Genomic DNA, 22310 nt, shown 5'->3' with positions numbered 1-22310 from the left:
AAGTCCCACAATGGGCGAAGCTAGGAGTCCTTTCAGAAGCCTAAAATGCAGAGACCCCTGGCCTATAAAACATAACACCAGAGCTGTTAAAAGTCGATATTGAAAGTAGTGTTAAAATGCTTCACCCCTTGCTGAAGAATATTAGGCTGGAAGAGAAATCCCCAAAGGAATTGAAAAGTGGATTGGTGGTAAAGTTCCCAAAAAAGGAAATTTGTTGGCTTGTAACAACTGGCATGGTATTACACTGCTGTCAGTGCCCATAAGGCCCTCACCACTTATTTTAAACAGAATTAAGGATTCAGTTGAAAACTGACTGCATAAGGAACAGGCTGGTTTTGAGAACAATGCAGTTGTGTTGATTTTATTAGTGCTCTTCGGATCATATTAGAGCAAAGCACAGAATTTCAGGCAACCATGTACATGGAATTCATTGATTTTGAATATGCCTTTGATTATGTGAAACAGCAAGTGTTGTGGCTGGTGTTGAAGTATGGTACACCATGGAAGATTCTAATCTTCATCAAAGATCTGTAATAACTAGAGTCTGGCATGACTGTATAATAACACAGCGTATACCTATACTCTTCTTACATGTCCTTGACTCAGTTATGAGAAGAGTCACTGTGGGTAGGAGATGGGGAGTCCATGAATGTATGGAGGATTTGGATTTCATAGATGACATAGTTTTATTAGCTCAAAGGCTGACATATGAAAGCTAAATTAAGCTCACGAAAAAAAGAAGAAGAGACTGCTGGGCTCAAGATAAATAAAGGTAAAACAAAGGAAATGAGGATACATTCTGGGGCTGTAGAAGTATTGGTGCTTGTAGCGGAGCAGCAAATGGAGATTGTGAGTTCATTCCCATGTCTGGATAGCGTGTTGACAGAAGATGGTGGAGATGGAGAAGTGAAGAGCCACGTAAAGAAGGCCTATCCTACCTTCATGCAACTGTATCCAATATGGAGAAACAGAAACATCACATGCAAACTAACAGTTGCATTTTTAATATAAATGTGAAGGCTGTCCTGTATGCCAGTGAAAGTTGGAAAGTTGATAAAAAGATAACAACACAGTTGCAGAGTTTCACAAATAGGTATCTTCAGCATATAATGAATATCTGGTGGGCAGAAGAAATAAGTAATGAATATCTCTGGTGAAAAACCATCCAGACACCAATAGAAGAACAGATACGTGATAGAAAATGGAGATAGCTGAAGCATACATTGCGAAAACCAGATGGATCAATCAAAAAGACGGCATTGGAATGGAATCCTCAAGAAACAAGGAAGAGAGGCAGGCAGGCCTAAAGGTACATGGAAGAGGAAGCAAGGAGAGTTGGCAAGACCTGGGTGGAATTGAGGGAAATAGCCAGAGACAGAGATAGATGGCAAATTCTCCTAGATGCCCTATGCCCCATAGGGGCCAAAGGAATTAAGTAAGAATTCTAAAACTTCTTGAGTGGAATGACAAAGACCTGAACAACAATAGGAATCACGTAGAAAAGTAGATAAATGTATGCAGGTATAAAGACAAAATTCAAATAATGTTTACAGCATTTTTCTTCTTATTAAAATGGACCTCATTTTAAAAATACCCTTCCCACAATGAAGCTAAAACTGCAACCATTTTAAAATCAAATAAGAAAAACCACCGATCCAAAGCACTTTGTTTATATTGTTAAGTCACCATTTCAAAAGCTGGGCATATCACTATACTGGCACAGTAGACACCTGTACTCAAACTTTAAATCTGGTTATGATTAACACATTGTTGACGACGTAATTATTCATCACAAATTACTTGCTCAGTCTGAGCAGCATGTACAAACCATTTGGTTATGACCCATTTAAAGAAAATGTTCTACTAAACTGATTTAGACAAGCTAAGGGAAAACTAAACTAAGATGTCTGAATTATAGTTAGAATGTCTGCCAAATATCTTCAATGGAAAACAGTTTACGTGGTGTGGACTTTAGAAGATCTATCATGGAAATAGGTGAAAGCAAATGAAAGGTGGCAAAAAGTGTCACCTAGCCACCTCCAGTAAAGGGCTGGTGTAATTCAGTGTGAGAATGACTGTTAGCTTATCACTTTAGCGGTGAACACTCATGATAAATTGGTTGGTCAGGAGACAAAGCAGGAATACCATAAGAAGGAACCAAGATTTGTACAGATTAGGTCCATCACAAATGACAGCTTTGGGAATGGTATGAAGGATTCTGAGGTAGATGGTCACAATTTCAGAACACAATGGAAGATAGATAAGCACAGAGATTGTGTAGTTAAGATGTACTGACTGAGAGGTGTACCATGTAATGATGGTCCTTACATTTCATGTCACTTGAGATTTGGATAGATAGTGTTTGATGGCAGCAAGGCCACTGGCATGAGAGATATTAGTTTACAAGCAGGTGGCATCAACAATGGCAAACAGAGAGGCACAATAATTGGACAGTAACTTTGTAAAGGCAATGGAGGCATTGATATATATCACTAACATACAGAGGAAGGCTGCAGTCAATGGGATGTATGTGGTGGTCAGTTTAATACAGGATCACAGAAATCAACAATAATGAGGCACCTGAGATGTCTTTAGCACATAGGGTAGCGTGTAAGTCAGAGGGGATGTGGTTCCACAAAAATCTCTGTTCATATGGAACCCAACAAGCACCAAAATATCTCCACATTGGTAACTACCTCTTTGCAAGCCAGAATCCCCCACCCCAAATCAATACACAGATAAAACATCTGCAGGTACAAGTAATAAGTTTATCATTATGCTGAGGTCCTGCCAAGGCCTTCCCAAACAAGGCTTTACCCCCAGCCCTTCCCCAAATCTGATTCCCCTCACAGTCACCCTCAACACATAGCCCAAAACACATCTTCCATGTCACATTTTTCCTCCTCCTCATTACACAGTACCATTATAGATTGGGACACTATAACCCCATACTGTGCCCATGGTTTTGACCACCATCTATTGTGCCCTGAAATGAAAAGGATCTTTCCAAAATCCTTCCAAACCACTAATAAAAGGGTATCCCACAAACTATTCAATACATAAAATATTGTGTTGTCTTTATGTTAGCTCTCAAAGCATTACCATGTGGATCACACCCATTTCAAAATGCAAATGTAAGACCTCTTCTGTGCATTCCTCCAATGATAGTACCCAGTGATCATCACGGCTATAGTCTCTTCCATTAGAGACAAGGTTATTTGTATAGCTGTTAGCTTCTTTGAATTGTAGAGATGAAACTGCATATGAGACTCCCTTCAAACTGCAAACATCCTGTTCTTCAACCATTCACCTCTGCTAATTCTTACCTTCATCCTACTCACCCCTATCCTCCTTGCTTAGTATACTCTGGCCCTAACTTTTGTAAGGCTTATATGATTATGCACCTCCTTCTGTATCACTATTTCAGAAGTCTCCCTCCCATCTTGTTTGCATCATTGCAGGTTCTACAATGATTATGAAAATGGTCACTATTTGTTTATTTACAAATCATTTTATTCACACACAGGCCTTTTTTGCATCTCTGAGTGCTTTGGATTTTTTGTTCTATTCTTTTTTAAGGAAATTACTACAGTTAAGTAAGGTCTTATCACTTATGACATGTTAAACATGGCAACGCACATTTTCAAATTACCTGAGTGATGTAATATCACACCAGCAACTCTTAAACCATGATGCCACATGCATCATCAAAATACTCTTGAAAGATTAAGCTATTTGGTGACATCTTTCTCTTACTGGCTCTGAAATTATTCTACACAAAATCCTCTATTTTCTGTATGAAGGGAATAAATTGTGCACCTTATTGCTATGAGGCAGCAGCACAAAGTTTTGAAAATACTTTAAATATGCACAAAAATGATGCAAAGGTTAACACAGTAAAAAATTCATGCAATCTACAAATACACATAACTGAGACTAAAAACAATTGGAATACATGTGTACAGCTCCACTGCTCACATGGAATGTATAAATGCTATTTCAAAGGTACTGCAGGTGTTTGAAGTCCAATTTTTTCACTCTAAACATTTGTTAGTAGGGTGTGATAAAAAGAAAAAGCATAAAATAAGCACATAAGATAGGTGGCAAGGAAAGAATGTGCTAGGCAATCACAAGAGAATATTTTGTACAGAATTAAATTTAAACATTGGACATGTCCAATAATGAACAGAAATTACAGCTTTATAAAAACTACAGAAAGATTAAAAGGTGTGACACACTAAAAAGTCAATGGACGAATTAAAATAAATTTAAGGTGTGTGCTACACCTGTTTGTTTATGTCTGTGGCGCCGATGAAGTCGACACCAGCATCGATCTGAGGATCGTCTTCGAACTAAACTAAGATTATCTTTGGGTGAAACGGCCATGTTAGTTTTTTGTAAGCCTTGCTTGTGTAAAGAGGTGAATAAATGAACTATTGCAAAACGGGAGTATTGTTTGGTGTAACCGACCCGATCATCTCCCTCATTGGTGACCCCGAGTTGTAAAGTCTTCCGTTTTCGCTGTTTTACTGTGTCCACGGCCTCCACGTCTGTTATGTTCGCGTGTATTACTTCGACACAGCATTCGAACAATGACTTCAGCCCAACGCCTAACGCCGGATTTGGTGATCGACATGCATCGTATTGCGGGCAATGTACACCCGCCGGGACTGCAACACGATGCCTCTCACTCGGCGATTACGCCGATTTTGCCGGACGTTTTCGAGCCTGCAACAATAAGTGAAGTTAGGAATGTGCATGACTCTGGCTATCTGACGCCTTTGTTCCCACCACATGTGCCCTCCCTCATCGAAGGTGCAGTTACCTCTTACAGATCTCCGTGCAGTGCGGGACCAATGCCGATTTCTGCAAATGCTTTGTTGGACAACCTACCACCGCCAGGACAACGATTTTCCACGCCACAATCCGTGCAGTACCACGCGGATTACTGCCACGTGGCCAGGCTTTGTTCACAGGTCAATCTCCTCAGCATCCGACCACGCCCACGCCTCAGTTAAGCATCAGCATATGCCTTCCTGCTTTGATACTTCGGCCTGCAACATGAACAATAACTTGTTATCTGTGCCTGACCTCCATCTCCATCCCACTGCTACGCCTCAGTGTTTTGTGCCGCAACATTCACCTTATCCGCACACCGTTTTGAGTGGAGTGACTACGAACTGTGAACATTCACACATTCCGTCTGACATTCGACATCATTTTCCACACTGTGCTTCTGGACAGATGGCACCAGTCAAGCTTCCGCTACCGTTCTCAGCACATCCCGGTGCCTCATCCGCGTCGGTCTTCCGCGACACGTCAATCCAAACACAACCGCAATGTGTTCAGCTTCCGCAACCGCAATCAACACATTACGGTGTCTCACCTGCGTAGGCCTTCCACGTTGCGACGGATCAAGCTCAACCACAACGTGTCACCTTCACGCTGCCACCCGACCAGCCGTCATTGCCACATCCCCGGGAGGCACACTCTCCTGGAATACTACAGCAACAACAGCTTGTTTCAGGCAGTGCCCCAACGAATTCAACTCAACCTGTTCTTCCGAACCAGTGTGGGAATCTAGATGTTATGTACGGTAATATCCGAACCCAAAATTAAGTATTCACTCATTTATAATGAATTAACTTTATTTTGATCATGTCAGTACAAACAGATCCGCTCAAATGATCACATGCTCCCCACGTCGAGCTTACCTACGATCACACCCTCGCCGCCAGGCCCTTCTCCGGTCCCTTCGACCTCTCCCCTCTTGCCTGCCTCACCCTGTTGAGGTTTCCCGCCTCCCCCCCCCCCCCCCCATCTTGAACGTGCCCTTGCTCAAGGTGTTTCTGCCTGTCCCCCCGCCGGACATAATCCACGACAGCTCTATAATACTATGCGATGACACACTTTTCGTCGTGTATTTCCCTTCATCCAGTGCTCATGACACAACCTCCGCCATTCCCTGCCACATGTGAAATGTGTTCCCCTCCCACCCGACGTCAACTTGGACATGCTTCGTGTGTTCACCACGCCCACCGGAGACATCGTCGTCGTCGCTCTGTTCCACCCGCAACCTGCTGGCCTCCCTGTCGCCGCACGACCAGCACGCCCAGTACGACGCCCGGCGCGCTTCAACGACTTCCAGGTTCAGTGGCCGAACCTTCCTTCACGACATCTACAGACACAGCTCCCTGACGACGCTGTCGAGCTGACCGTGGTCTGGCTCCCACGGACCACCCCTGCCGACGCCAGTCACCCCCCCCCCCCCGGCCTCTCAAGAGTACTTCATACTGCAGGTGGGGGGGGGGGGGGGGGGGCACTATGTGGCACCGATGAGGTCAACACCAGCATCGATTTGAGGATTGTCTTCGAACTAAAGTAAGATTATCTTTGGGCGAAATGGCCATGTTAGTTCTTTGTAAGCCTTGCTTATGTAAAGAAGTGAATAAATGAACTATTGCAAAATGATGGGAGTATTGTTTGGTGTAACTGACCCGTACATCTCCCTCATGTCCTACTACATTATGAGACAAAATTCATAAAAGGTCAGTTCAGTGTTACTGTACTTCCTTCTAATGATGTTGCAACAGATACATATAAAGTGTATCAAAATAATTTTTTGCAAGGATAAATATTGTATCTTAAACAATGCAAGGGTCACTTTAGACAGTATGAAAAAGGAAGGATTTTATTCTACTGTCACATTTTCAAGGAGGTAGTGCAACAGCAGTATCCAATCTTTATTTCTCCAGATTTTGTGTGATATTATTTCTGCATCTACAGAAAATTGTAACAGAAAAACAGTTGTGTGAGAATGACAGGCTGCAGACAGACATGAATGCAAACTTAACAATTCTTTATTATTCCATTGACTTTAGCAATATCATGTGAGTGCCCTCATCCTGGTTGTTGCCTGGTATCATTCTGTGCTGTCCTAGAGTAGATGTGGCAAAAACAGGTGACAGCCCCACAGTGTACACACACAGCTGGAAGGCAGGATGCACACTCAATGAATGTAGCCAGACCTGATGCTAAATCAGCAACAGTGGACACAGCTCTTGGATCGGCTTGGCACGGCATCCCGGTGACATATTCTAGTGTGGTGGAACAGTGCCTCTGTGATGTGGCAGACGGTGATGGGGCCTTTAACAATTGCTGGAGAGCAGCAGCTGGTGGACCCCAGTAACACAGAGCTGAGAGGAATCTCAGTCTTGCCTTGGACCATGAGGCAACAGCGGGATCCCAGCAATGTCATCCCACAGAGGTGGCAGAGTGCAGAGCTGCCAAGTTTCTAGGCAGTCAGGCAGCAGTCCACAGTTCGAAGCTCAGTTAGGGCAGTGGTGGCTACATCATCAGTATGGTTTTGACTTCAATGGAGCAAATGGCGCAGTCTGGGCGGCCCAACATGACCCAGTTGTCCTGGTAATGACTCGCTGGCCACTGGGGGTATAAATACAGCTGTCTGTCTTGTCAGCTGACCAGGTGGAAGGGATATCACTGCCACATTTTGCCAGGTTGATGAACACAATGGCTAACACAGGAGTTTCATGAAGGGGTGGTTAATGCCCTGGGCTCTGGCCACTGACTTGTAGTAGTATGTGGCTATGTCACATCTCCACAATATCCTTTCTTCGAAGAGTGCTAATCCTGCAGTCCAACACACAGATTTAATCTGCTAGGAAGTCTCACACCAGTGTACATACCACTGCAGAGTTAAAAATTCGTTCTGGGAACTGAAGTATTTCTTCATCACCCAAAGTTTCTTTGCCGTTACCTTCCTTGTACTCGTATTTGTCTCTCTAACTTTTGTTACTGCCCTTTTCTGAGATGTCCATTCCTCTTCAACTGAACTCCATACTGTGGTATTCATTACCTTGGTATCTAAAGCCTCAGTGAACTTTAAACACCCATCAACATTTCTCACTATTTCAGTATCCCTCTTCTTTCCACACTGATTTTTCCTGTAATTCTTTCAAGATTTTACCTACTTTTCATCATTACTAATTTGCGATCTGGGTATATACCCACTCTTGGATACATCTTACAATCCAATATCTAATTTTGGAATCTCTATCTCACCACAATTTAATCAATCTGGTACCCGCTGTCAACTAGGCCTTTCCCAAGTACACATCCTCCTGTTGTGAATTTTGAATAACGTTTTCACTGTTACTAGCTGAAGTTTATTCAGAACTCAATTAGTTTCTTCCTCTATCATTCCTGATACAGAGGCCACATTCTTCTGTAACTCTGTCTTGTATTTCTTACCCATCACAGGGTTCCAGTCCTCCATAATTATTACATTGCCATGTTCCTTTACATACATTGTCCATTCACTGCCTGTCATTTTCAATGCGCAAATGCAATAAGAAATCACTGTACACAACAATGTAAACCTTTGGTGGGTGGAGCAGGGCTACGATGATGAGGAAACCAAGGTGGCGTATGGAGAACAACAACACACACCATAAATGACTAGCACCACCACATGAGTTGAGATGACCACATTTTTAATTTTCATTGTGTGTTGGCACTAGTTGTTTATGGTGCATGTCGTTTTACTGCAGAGCTACTAGCCCAGTGCAACTTTAAACCAGCCCTGCCCTTACTCACAAGAGTTCTCTCTGTTTCTGTTATTCTGATGTACTACTGTACTTTTGAGGAGTACTTGCAAATTTAAATGTAAATATATACTTTAAGCATATGGATTCAACAGGTGAGAGGAGTGGCAGATGAGACTTGCCATGGAAGTGGAAGCTCATACAAAGTCATCTCTTTCAGGTGTGTGTAAGAGTTACATTCTACCTTGGCAGCTAATTAATTAAGTTTTTATAGCTGCACCTACTGTTACACCCAAGTCACTGTTCAACACATGATGAGATATTTCGTACTATTACTAATCATTGCCTTTTCTGTTCCAGTCTTGGAGCACACGAAAATTAGCTGTACACCTGCCTCTACACAATTCTATTTCTTTTTATACTGTTCTTGTGGTTCTTACGTGAGGGATGTAATGAGGCAGCAGAATCATCATACAATCTGTTCTGAACATTTGTTCTTTACACTTCTCCAACATCATTTTATGAAATTTCCATTTAATACCTCTGAGCACATCCAAAACAAACTCACACTGATCAAACTGGTTGGTTAAAATTTTAGTGGCACATAGTTAAAATTCCTTTCTTTCCTCCTTTTACCTGACTGGGCGAAGATCCCAAACATGCAAATTAAAAAATAAAATAAAATAAAAATACCTGCATATGAGTCTCGCATGCAAGAGCCTTTGTAGAATAACTCAATTTCTCATAAGTCTCCTAATAAATCAAGCTGCCTCTTTGCCTCCTGTCCCTTTTCTATGACTGATTTTAATAGTTTGTCCTTTTAACATCAGACAAATAATTAATTAATGTAGCCAAGCCTATTAGCACACCACTAGTGCTGCACTTGAATAGTATTGGACTTATCTTTGAAAAGAACTGTGAGATATAATATTGGTTTCACAGGTAACAAAAGGATACATAAGCAAAATAATGAATTCACATTGACTGAAGACAACATGGTCTGAACATTTGACAATGTATTTCCCTCAATAAACAATAAGATTCAACTTTAGATCAGAGGCCATAAAACCCAATCTCCAAAACATTACTGATTATGCTTACTACAGTCACATATACACTGTATGTTGGGAGTGGGTTAATGCATGTAAGCAAGAAGCACAGAGTGAATAATCAACCTACAAATGAATACAGTCAGGATGATATAAAGTTTGTGCATGTACTTGAGACTTTCCTCGAATTCTGGAAGACTTATCCTGAACATTAGAAGCTCAGGTAGTACAATCTATACAATTTGTTGGTTCCAAAAGTTCTGCAAGAAGCAACCAAATGTTATTTATTACCACATTGTCTGGTTTGAGGCAAAATGATATAGAAAAATTCGCTCTGGGAGGGAGTAGTGGATAGAGAAAGCTTCACCTGTCAATAGTACTACTTTCTGGCCACATTGTGCTAAAAAAAAAAAAAAAAAAAAAAAAAAAAAAAAAAAAAAAAAAAAAACAGGAGAATCATAGATCGGTCCATCAATCTAGATAAAGTGAGCAAAGATGCTGGAAAAGTAAGACCTAATATTAAATGGGCATCCTGTTCAAGACTTATAATCATGAAAGTATATTTACAAAATCAATGCTGTTGCCACAAGATTACTAAATCCAGGTAGCAAAATTTATCGTACTTCCACTGGAAATTCCATGCTCTGGGAAAAAAGGGCCACATTGACAGTTTGGAGATGATGCCTTCAAATTATTTAAGTCAACAAAGTTGTTATACAAATTACATCAAAGAGAGAAATTGGTCACTTCTTACATAAGTACTATGAAATCTATATTAAAGAATAGGCAATGCAGTTTGAAAGTGAACATTTTTATGCCTAACCTGAATATAGCAATGCAGCATGATGATCCTACAGCACCAGAACAACACAGCTGTGTGTTGGTGTGTGTGCTGTCTGAAGGTGTGTGCGCTAAAGAAGATAGCACATTTTTAAGATGAGCTAATGTGTGCACATTTTTGTTAGTCACTACTCACCCCCTCTATGTCTCCAAATACAGGGGGTGGCTTTTTTCACTCATTCCATTGTTGCTATTCTGTCCATAACTTTCCAGCAGCTTATTAATATTCCACAATGGTTAAGTCAACAAGACCAATATAGCAAGACCATTAAATGTAACTGATAATTATAATTTGAATTAACAACACTTGGATATGTAACATTAACTGTTGTACCAGTGGGTCACATCATTCTTCTGTAATATGCATGGCTTCTGACATGACTAGCTAAGTCTTTACTTCATCTTGAGTGTATTTAGTACAGTTTCTCAAACAATACTGTAACTTGAAGCAGTCACCAAAGTTGTACATATCAAATATTACCCAGACCAATTCTGTTGAGGTGGTAAATCAGATAAAGCACAGAGAAGTGCACTCTCTGAGCAAGAAAACATTCAAACTGACACACCTGAAGTGAAATACCTTGGATAGTATAGTCCTGTCTGCAAACTGAAGAGAGAGCACGTGAGTCCCCAATCTGTAACCCACTACATCACATCACATGCTGTTTTAGAAGGTCCCACAGAGCACCCTTTAAATTAGTGCCAACATAGTGTGCAGACACACAGAGAAGAATTTATTTTCCACTAAATGCATTAAACGTATACAAAATACAGAATTAGTAAAAATACAGAAATAGTAACTAATATGTCAAATGGAAGAAACGCACGTGAATAGTATCTATGTAAATCCCCTCATGCTGTACCACACAGCAGATGGGAAACTAATTCTTGAGTCATCCTGTAGCATTCTTCCTGGAAAGGGAACTTCCCCCCACCACAAGCTCTGCTAGCACTTCAGTTTACTGGCAGACTATATGGAGCAATTACATTTTTATGTTGTAGCATATACAGGTATTTTTGCATGCAGCAAAAGTGATGTTAAGCAAGCATTATGTATCTATTTGGTGAGACGAGGTGTTAAGATATATGTAAAATCCATTCACTCAAATTCAGAGAAATATCCAGTAATATAACAAACAATCTGCACAACATTTTAGTCTCATACATGAAAACCAAGACACTCAACCAACAACAGAGAGTTCTAGTTCGCTTGCTAACAGTATTTAGATAGTTAAATATACTACTACACTACAGAGATGTAAAAGTGGTATAATATACACTTGGATAGCAGACAGCAAGAGAAGTGACATACCCTGCTCCTTGTCTTGGTTACAGCTTTTCAACCAGGATTAACTGAAAGAAGAGCTTCAGTTAGCATTGTGTTAAATAGAAGCCAGCATGCAGAGAGAGTTTTCAGTTTTTCTTGTTTTAACAGACTGCCTGAAAAACAAGTAACAAAACAAAGTCATTTAGTCTGAGACACACAAATTATAGTCTCAAGTATTTCAAAAACAGCATATCTGTGAACTGTGATTAAATATCTTTGACAATGCACAACTTTTTAATTTATTTCTCTAAATAATTATAGTCCTACAAAAGGATCAAAAATAGGACATTTTCATTGACATTTCAACACAAAATCTGCAGTGGGACTCAGAACATCACTCCTATCTCACTGCTAACAAAGGAATGGTCTTTTCTTTTCCCTTCTCATTTCTTCTTCACTGCTGCAGATAGTTAAACCATTTAAGTCAGAACAGATGCACTCATCCACGTAAAAACAGGTTAAAGTAACTGATACAGTAAATTTCAGTAACATCATTTTACTGTGATTAATTGTAAATCTAAACCCCCATGTTTTGATTTCATTTTGATGTAGTGATTCCTTTAACTACATTTTGTACAACACAATTTAAAATTGTGCCCCATTTTTTACAAGTACAGAAGTCTGATGTGAATCTATGAACGTAAATTCTTGAAATTACACAACAGAGCTTTGACTCACTTGAACTCTATGACAGTCTGCTTTACACAATTGCAGAAATTATCAATGATCCTATGAGTTTTGCATCTGTGACTATGTTTCACATGACCAAAACCCACACTTAAAAAACCTAGAAATTATATTTTCTGTCCTTTAAAAAATTACTGTGTGTGTGTGTGTGTGTGTGTGTGTGTGTGTGTGAGATATATATATATGTATATATTGGCACTTGTGTTGAATTCTCAGGAAATAATTATCAAACACTGCATTCTGAAACAAAAAATTGCATACAGGAAAAAACCATGTTGATAATGCTAAAATGTTTAGGGTAAAATTTATAATTCCATATTTATAATGGCCAGTAGTAGTAGTAGTATTTCTTAAGCACAGAGGGCACTATAACGAAAACGTAAATTTTATTTGCATGCTTTTAACTAGCTGAAACAGGGAAACAGGTGATGTCAATAAAACAATTTGTCCTCTGTCTTAAGTGCAACATTTTGTTTTTATGAAACATCTGTCTAGCGCACATGATCTTCAAACTTGATATTTTTTAAGGCAGATGTAGTGTATACATAATGCAGCTTTATCTATGAAATTTTTATCATTGGTGGTGGGTAGTGTTGAACATCCCGTCGACAACGAGGTCATTAGAGACGGAGCGCAAGCTCAGGTTAGGGATGGAAATCGGCCGTGCCCTTTCAAAGGAACCATCCCGGCATTTGCCTGAAACGATTTAGGGAAATCACGGAAAACCTAAATCAGGATGGCTGGAGACGGGATTGAACCATCGTCCTCCCGAATTTTTATCATTTCATCCATGTTCACAGTGTTAAAAATTCTGAATTGAAAGTGTCATTCTCCCAATCCAACATTCAGATTTCCCAATAATCTGCATTTTATTTCCCCTTTTGCATTTTACCTTCTCATATTTAGGAGATTACTTCTGCTCACACATCTTACAAGAAGTCTTTAGTATTCCCTTTATGAATATTATTACACTTCACAGAATTTAGTATATGTAAAAGTAATCTTTTTCCTGGCCTTATAACATGGGTGGTCAGATTCCCTTCCTGTTGCACCCCCCTCTCCCCCACCCCCCCCCCCCCCCCCCACCCCTCAAAGACAGAACCTGTGCATACCATCTGTTTGCATCTAGTGTTACCCCGTTTCAAAGTGTGTGAACATTTCCAGAATTTCTGTGATCGTGTAAATGAGGCAGGACATGGGTACCAGCTGGTATTCATCTAGTCAGATTGGGAACTGCCTAAAAACTGTATCCAGGCTGGCCAACACCAGCCCTCATCATTAATTTGCAGGGCACATTCAATCTGGGGCCAGTACACCTCCCCAACTCCCAGAAGTGGTATGCCAATACATGCAGCTGTCTGTGTAGGTCATTACTATATTTAATATGAAAGAAGTAATCATATTTCCTGTAACGGTTGTGAGAACTATGGAGGTACATTTTCTGCTGCTGCAGAATTAGCTCAGATCTTTAAAAATAATCATTTTTCATGCCAGAGTCTCTTGCCATAATCTCTTCTGCTGCAGAAAAACACTATCCCCTAAACAGAGTTTACATAAAATTATTTCAATTAGTCGATCAACTTTCCAAACTTTACTAAGGGTCTCAAGGAACATTTTCAAAGTTGATCTTAAACACTTTTTTTTTTTTTTTACCTCATGGTATCATCAATTTTGTTGACATGTACCTTTTTCAACTGACATACTTGCCTTTATCTCTCAAAAGCACACTTCCTGTCTGAATGTGTGGACTCAGGATCACGTCAGTGTTCAAAGCTTAAATATATAAAGAAACTGGTGTATTTTTCCTGAAATTAAGGTTGGAGGATTTATAGAACAAGATACAGCTTAATCACTAGGTCCATACTTCAGAGTCCAATCTGTGAAACTGAAGAGGCATGTAAGAATACAAGCCTGTGCTGAAAAGTAACGCGCCAGAATTTCTTTATTCTATTCTCAACATTGGTTGAGGTATTACGTGTCTCTCATATTATTTGGTCAACTTTCCCTCTTCATGGACACAAGCCGCAACCCTATGCTGCTAGAGGGCTCCGAATTGTAGAATGTAACATGGAGAGTGCAATGCAACTATGTCACTGTGTAAGAGACACTCAGAAAACTGAGAGCACGAAGTTGATGAGTTCGCCCACACATGGAGTACCCTCTCCTTTGGCGTGACAATGCTAGACCGCACAAGCACAGCGACACCTGCAACAATCCGACACCTTGGCTTCACTGTCATCTTCGATCATCCTCCACACAGTCTGACTTGGTCCCATCTGTTTTTCATCTGTTTTCAGAACTTAAAGGTCACCTTCAAGGACTTCACTTTAAGAGTGAAAAAGTGGTGCACGCAGAGGTGAGGTTGTGGCTCTGGCAACAAAGTCAAATATTCTACAGTGACGGCATCAACAAACTGGTCTCTTGTTAGAAGAAATACTTTCATCACCACAGTGACTATGAGAGGAAAAAATATGCAGACATGAAGAATAAAGATGTGGAATTTTTATATCATTTGTTTTATTTAAAAAGCTTCAAGAGTTTTTACATACAGATTCAGAACACCCTCATATAAAAGAAAGCCACAGGAAAAAGTCTTACACAACAACAAAATTAATGTGCGATATTTTTACTCAGAGTTCTCACATAGGCTTGACAATGATGTGATGTTTTTATCCCATACACTTGACAGTTATCAACTCTATGACACGATTCAAGAGCACTGTTGACAGTAGATGCAATTCCTGTGAAAGACTAGTGCAGAGGGCTAGATGAGTAATTGATTGCAGTTGCACATTTAAAGTAGGAAAGTTCTGGTAGAATATAAATAATTTAGGAGTAAAGGCAGCCACTCACAGCAGCACAGCAGCAGAAGCACCAAGTTGACAGGCCGACACAAAAAAAGAAAGAAAACTTGCTAGCTTTTGGTATTACTGCTTTCTCGATCTAGAGTACACACCAGTGCCCCTCCATAGTTCCAGCTGGATGCACAATGCCCGGATTGCAGTTCAGCAGGTGGACTGAGGAGGGGTAGAGGCTATTTGGTTGGTTGATTAGTTGATTTGGGGGCAGGGACCAAACAGCAAGGTCACTGGTCCCATCAGAAGGAAGTCGACCATGCCCTTACAAAGGAACCATCCTGGCACTTGCCTGAAGTGATTTATGGAAGTCACAGAAAACCTAAATCATGATGGCTGGATGTGGGTTTGAACTATTGTCCTCCTGAATGTGAGTCCAGTGTGCTAACCACTGCACCACTGGGCTGGAGGCTGTATGGGGTGGGGTGGGGTGGGATGGGTCAAGGGAGAGAGAGACATGAGGAATGAGGAGGGGTTGGGTGTAGGTAGCTACCGGCTCTGAAGGAGGTAGCTGGTTTGCTGGCTAGGAATGCAGGAGGGAGGGGCAGCCAGTGCACGGGCTAGGCAAGTGATGCACAAGTTTTGGAGCTGGTGGGGAGCAGCAAGCAATGAAGGGGAAGTATAGATGTGAACTGGGAGGGCTGATAAACCAGAGGAAGGGAAAACTGTTGGTTGGAGGGTGTAGGGGCAGTGGATTAATGGATATTGGGGCCAACAGGGTTGCGGGGGCTAATGTTGTATTGCAAGGATAACTCCCATCTGTGTAGCTCAGAGAATACATTGGTGGAGTGAAGATTCCAGATTGCTCAGGATGAGAAGAAGCCATGGAAACTGAGTACGTGCTCAGCTGCATGTTGTGCCACAGGGTGGTCAACTTTGTTGTTGGCCATAATTTGTCAGTGGCCATTCATTCTGGTCAACATTTGGTTGAATTTCATACCAAGATGAAAAGCTGAGCAGTGACTGCAGCTGAGTTGTTTATGACAAAGCTGCTTTCACAGGTGGCCCTGCTTCTGATGGGGTAAGATAAGCCTATGGCAGGACTGCAGTAGGAAGTGCCGGGTTGATGAATTGGGCAGGTCTTGCATGTGGGTCTTCCACAGAGGTGTGACCCCTGTGGCAAGAGGTAGTGGGTTAGGGATGTACTAGGATATTGTGTAGGTTGGGTGGGTGACAACTCACCATCTTAGAAGGGGTGTGAATGATCTTGGATAGCATGCCCCTCATTTCAGGGCATGACAACAGATACTGTAATCAAAGTCCTGGTGAAAGATATGGTTTAGTTGTTCCAGTCCAGAGTGATACAGGGTGATGAGAGGGGGGGGGGGGGGGGGGAGGGGTGCTCCTTTGCGGATGATTCTTGGGGGAGGTGGAAGAACTGGGGGCGTGCGAGGATATGACATGAGAAATATGTTTATTAACTAGGTTTATGGGGTAACGCCTGTCTGTGAAAGCCCTCGTGAGACCTTCAGCATACTGGGCATGGAAGTTCTTGAGGCTGCAGCTATGCAGTCCATGCGTAGCTAGACGGTATGAGAGAGATTTTTTGGAGTGGGAGGGATGACAGCTGCTGAAATGTTAGTACTGTTGGTGGTTTGTGGGTTTAATTGGGACAGAGGTGTGAATGGAAGAGGTGAAGGTCAAAATCCGGGAAGGTGGCACATAGGGTTGAAGACCAGTGAAGCGGATAGAAGAAAAGGCATTGCAGTAGTGAAAAAGTGAGGATACGGTGTCTTGGCCCTGAGTCCAAATTATGAAGATATCGTAAATGAACAGAACTGGACTGGTTTCTTTCCATGACGTTTCTGTAATTTTACCAGCTATAACTATCCTTTCACAGCGACCTGAGACAAGAAACATTCAGAGCACATTAATGCTGCTGGACTTGAGATCTGCCTCTGACAAACTGAAAGCATAGGAGCGACCTGCCCTATAAAGCACAGCACAAATGGCATTACATTGTTAACTCTACAAAAAGACTGTATTCTGCTCACAACAGCAGTGTACACACGGCAGATATTATGGATTCAACACACTTCCTCTCATTCCATACGAAGCACCAAGCCGATCTAAATCAGGAAGCACTCCTTTCCATTCCAGTTCTTGGTAGAAACTTGGTACAGAGATTGCTCTTCCCGTGTATATTCCACACACCATTAAAAATTGCATAGTAGAGGGTACAAAATACCAATATTATCAATTTCATTTCACAATCCATTAGCATATGGACTGTCTATATGCTCCTTTATGCACCCTTTTGAGAACATTAAGAAGTCCTACTATGCTTCCTTGGGGCAATCCACATTTACTTTGGTTTTTGTGGGTTTACCATCCAATGTAGCATAATGGCTTCTTTTAGTCTAATATTCATTAAAACAATCACATATTTAGGAACAAACAATGTAAGATGTGGTACACTGCCAAATGACTTTAGCAAATCCAAGACTACAATCTGTCTCTTCACCTGCAGCTACTGTTTGAAAGATGTCATGACTGAATAAAGAAAGATAAGTGTCACATGACTAGTTTTTCCTGAATCCATGTTGGTTCTTTGAGAGATGTTTGCTTTCTTCAACGAAATCATTATGTTTAAACTTAGAATGTACTCCATAATTCTGCATCTAATTCTATGCACCTGATATTTTACCATTTTTTGTAAACAGGAGTGACCCATGCAAGCTCTTTCCCAGTCATGTGGAAGTATTCACTGGACAATAGATTCTTGATAAATATGACCTCGGAAAGGACAAAATTCTGCTGCAAATTTGATGTAAATCATGTTCATGCTTAACTTTTTGATACTTGTGAAGGTTATAATACACATCTCACTCAGGAATTCTTTTAGTCTACTGATCTGAATGTGTGACCATCAGATGCATGGCAAATTTACCCAGTGATTAAATTTGTTATTAACAAACCATTTATATTTAACACTAATGAGAATTATTTGCTAACACACTGTTACAAAGAAAAATGACCTGCACTGCACTCTAGTGAATTTACCAGTTCTCCTGCAATGAGTAAAATACAAAACTATAAAACTCTGACAATCCTCCAACAGAAATGAAACGTCTGAACAACATCATGTGTTTTCAAATAAAGATTCAGGATGTTTTGCCTTGACAACTCTACATACACTTTAGACAAATCCTCGAAAAGAAATAAGTAACCTGCTATACACCTGTAAATGTTCAGTGTGTGGTAGTTATATATATGGTGTTTGGAAAGTCCCATTACAAACTTCTAGGACTTATAGAAGGGAGTGAGTACATAATATTTTTAATATGAACCCAAGTCCAGAAATGTACTGTTTCCATTCTATGAAGGTTTCAATCCAGATGTGTAATACGTCCACATCTGCTGAGGGAAAGAGAAAAGTCTCAGAGCTGCTTTTCCTGATACCCGATATGGTAGACAGGATGACATGTACTGGACCTGTTCTTTGAGGCTGTACCACTGAATATCCATCAGGAAATGTGATTTCAGCATGATGGTGCATCACATCATTTTTCACATGCAGTCCGGAGACATCTCAACAGATGATATGGTGAAAAAGGGATAGGTTGAGGTGGTCCAACTGTGAGGCTGTCATGACAGCTGGATTTAACTACTATGGACTACTGCTTGTGGGATTGTACGCAAAGTTTAATTTATGAGATTCCTGAAGACACAGAGGAAGCTCTGCTGACACAAGTTCTGGCTGATGAACTAGAAATTGACGAGGCACCAGGTGGGATGGAGAGAGTGTACCAGAACATGCTTTGTATGTACAACGTTTGTGGTCGCCACATCGAGTTGCTGTGGTAAAGCATCACAACTGTTTTGTACGTACAGCATCCACGGTTATTTAATGATGTTTGGCACAGCAACAGTTTCATTGTGAAAATGATTTAGGGAATTGCTGTCTTATTGATGACTGTACTACAAATATTACAAAAATGATGTTGCTGACAAAATATAAAACTTGATTTTGAGCTAGCCTATTCGTTTTCTGCAACAGTGTGTGGGCAGGACCAATGTAGGTATGAATTAGCTGACTGCAGGATTATTTATGTCCTTTTTTTTCCTGTCTGGGAAAACCCTCCAAGAGTCCTCATACATACCTGCTGCATTTTCTATACGAGGCAGGCTTCCAAAATAAAACAGCATGCTCGTGCAACTTAATGTTACTAGGCACAGCAGAAGTGTCTTCATCTGTAGATTATGTGCCATCTCATTGTTGATATATAATTTGCTGGGATTCAACAGTAATGTGACCAATGATGTATATCCTCCAAGATTGATTTGCATATCTGAAAGATAAATGCATTTATTAATTTTGTGTACCTGTAGTTTACTCATAAAATAAAACTAATGAACACAATGGCTTTACTTTCTTTCTCCTTTATCTTTCATTACTACATAGAGAGGTGCATGGGACTTTAGATAAGAGACCACAAGTTTCCCTTATACATTACTAGGGACCTGTCCTGGCTTTGCAAGAATAGCACAAAGTATCTATGACGAAACAACTTGTCTGGCATAGCAATAATAAATTACACACACAAACCTTCTCCAAGAATAAGTCTATTTATTAATGAAAAGTGTATCAAAATCTCTACAATTCATAACTTGTATAGATCATTCTACAAATTATTCAAATACAAAAAGAATCTGCATCTTATTTGTCAGCTTGTGGCCTTTGTTGGATGAATGTAATATGTTTTACCTTTATGTGCAAAGCAGAGATAAGGGAAGAGTCCTATAGTCCTGTAAACAGGAGTAGGAAACAGTTCAAAAAAGAAATATATGCAAGCAACAGATTTTAGTAAGTACAGATTTGACAGTGTGTTGCTATGTCAAGTTGGAGGCAGTCAATGGGAGGGTAGTCTGAAATCTTCCAGTGTCCCCAGGTCTCTTCCACAATTACAACCTTCTTTCATAATTCTTAAACCAAGTGTTAGCAATGACTAAATTAAGCTTCCTGCTAAATTCTACCATACGGCTTCCTCTTTCATTTCTTTCCTCCTGTCCATGTTCTCCTCTATTCTTCCCCCTCTTCCTTGACTTACTATTGAATTCCTGTCCCCCATCACAAGTTTTCATCTCCCTTCCTGATCTGAAAAATTTATTTTCTCTCATCACATACTCTTTCAATCTGTTAATTGTCTGTGGAGCTAGTAGTCATATAAATTTTTACTACTGTGGTGGCTGTTGACTTTGTTTTTGTCTTAGCTGCAATAAGGTGTTCTCTACTCTGTTCATAGTAGTCCACCTGTATTTCTAATGTCTGCCAGTTTTATGGCTTAGGAGCACCTTCAGCTTGGAACCCTCACCTGACTTCAAGTCCTGTTCTTCCTCACTCGGCACCACCACAACCATAAACTCTTAGTATATTTACTTTCAACCTACCCAGTTATCATTTTACATTCTCTAACCCAACAACCATATTAAGAGGTCTAACATTCCATGCTCTGCCAAAGAAAATAGCAGTTTTCTTTTTTCAGATGATGACATCCACCTGTGTAGTCCCTGTCCAGACATATAAATGGGTGGACTATTTTACCACCGGACTATTTTACTCAAGAGGGTGCTATCATCATTAAGCTATTCCTACAATTTCCAAGCTGAAGGTGCTCCTAAGCCACAGCCCAATCAGGACAAGACCAAGACCAGGGCCCAGTAAATATGGAGGAGTGTAATGGGATCCACACCCAAGAGGTGTGGGCAAGGAAGCAGAGCACTAAGCTTTCACATGCACATAGTCTAGTTAATGAATATGGAGTAACGATGTCAGCTTTTTATCTAAGAGGAATTCCAAAAAGCAGGACAGTGCAATAATGCTCAAGCACTGGTTACCCGAGTAGACTTCTGAGTCAGAATGGACTGTGATATGACGACAAAAATGCACAACCCACACTTTCACAGGACAGAACTGAAAGCATTTGGAAAGGGTCCAAGCAGAGGCCTTTCGGATGGCACCTTGGAGTTAGCTTTCAGCTCAGGTTACAAACTGCAAGTTGTCAAACACAAAAGTTGTTGATTTACAATGTTGGGGTGACAAGTGGTCCAACAGATGCTACAAGCCCATTAATGGTGCTGAGGAAGACAGTAAACTCAGCACAAAATCCCTGTGGGACATTGTTCTCTTGGACCCATGGTGAGCTGAGTGATGTACCTAGTCTAACCTGAAACAACCAGTGGGATAAAAACTGACAAATAACAACTGGTTGAGAGCCATGAAAGGCCCAGTCATGAAGATGATGAAAATGCAATACCACCAAGCAGTGTTGTATGCCCTACCCAAGTCAAAAAAAGACTGAAATGAAGTGTTTGGTGTTTAGAAAAAGCTTGCTGGATTGCTCTTTTCAACCTCATCAGATGGTCAGCTGTGACTGTCCCACCTGCAAACCACACTGATAGGGGGTCAACCAATGACTTTATGATTCAAGAACCAAACATAATCACTGGGCTTGCAACCCTTCAATCTATTTCCAGAGTATGTTGGCGAGGTTACTGATCAGTAGCTGTCGACACACATTGTGTTTTGCTTGATTTAAGGGTAGGGATTATGATACTATCTCGGTATTGGTGAGGGAAAACACCTTCTTGTCAAATGTGGTAGAAGACCCTGACCGTGAGTAGATGGAGTCTCCTAATAACATTCAGATGTTGAATAACCGAGTATGAAGTGAATCAGGGCCTGGGGCAATATCATGTGATGAGTCAAGAACCTGACGCAGTTCCCTGTCAGTGGAAGGTTCATTAAGTAATTTGAAGTAATGAATTATGAAGGATAGGGAGACGTCTTCACCTTGTTGTTTATGTGTTTGAAAGATAACTGGGTCAGAAGAGGATGCAGACACTGCCACAAAGTGGGTAGCAAGGTGTCCAGCAAGAACTGACACACTGGTAGAGATATCACTACAAACAAGGAGATCCAAGACGGTTTATGATCTTTGGCAGCCGAGAATACTACAGAGCTCAGCCTACATCTGGGATGATGGGC

At 40.8% G+C, this 22310-nt stretch overlaps 1 protein-coding gene across 2 annotated transcripts in view; it reads right to left on the bottom strand.

The window, feature by feature from the left end:
* LOC126183766 (carbohydrate sulfotransferase 11) overlaps positions 1–22310 on the bottom strand; it is a 38475-nt gene that overhangs the window by 10024 nt on the left and 6141 nt on the right. The window contains exons 2-3 of one of the 2 annotated variants that reach the window (XR_007536806.1): positions 19426–19614; positions 11766–11893 (exon numbers count right to left, since the gene is read on the bottom strand). Coding sequence is in view for 1 of the 2 variants with exons in the window: in XM_049925997.1 (XP_049781954.1) it covers positions 19426–19612 (187 nt within the window). In the remaining variant the exon portion in view is untranslated. The remainder of the gene's footprint in view (positions 1–11765; positions 11894–19425; positions 19615–22310) is intronic. The other variant, XM_049925997.1, reaches the window with a different exon arrangement.

Source organism: Schistocerca cancellata, chromosome 4 (genome assembly GCF_023864275.1).
Source record: "Schistocerca cancellata isolate TAMUIC-IGC-003103 chromosome 4, iqSchCanc2.1, whole genome shotgun sequence".
Lineage (NCBI taxonomy): Eukaryota > Metazoa > Arthropoda > Insecta > Orthoptera > Acrididae > Schistocerca > Schistocerca cancellata.
Note: the sequence above shows the minus strand (reverse complement) of the source record. Positions and strands in the feature narration are given on the sequence as shown.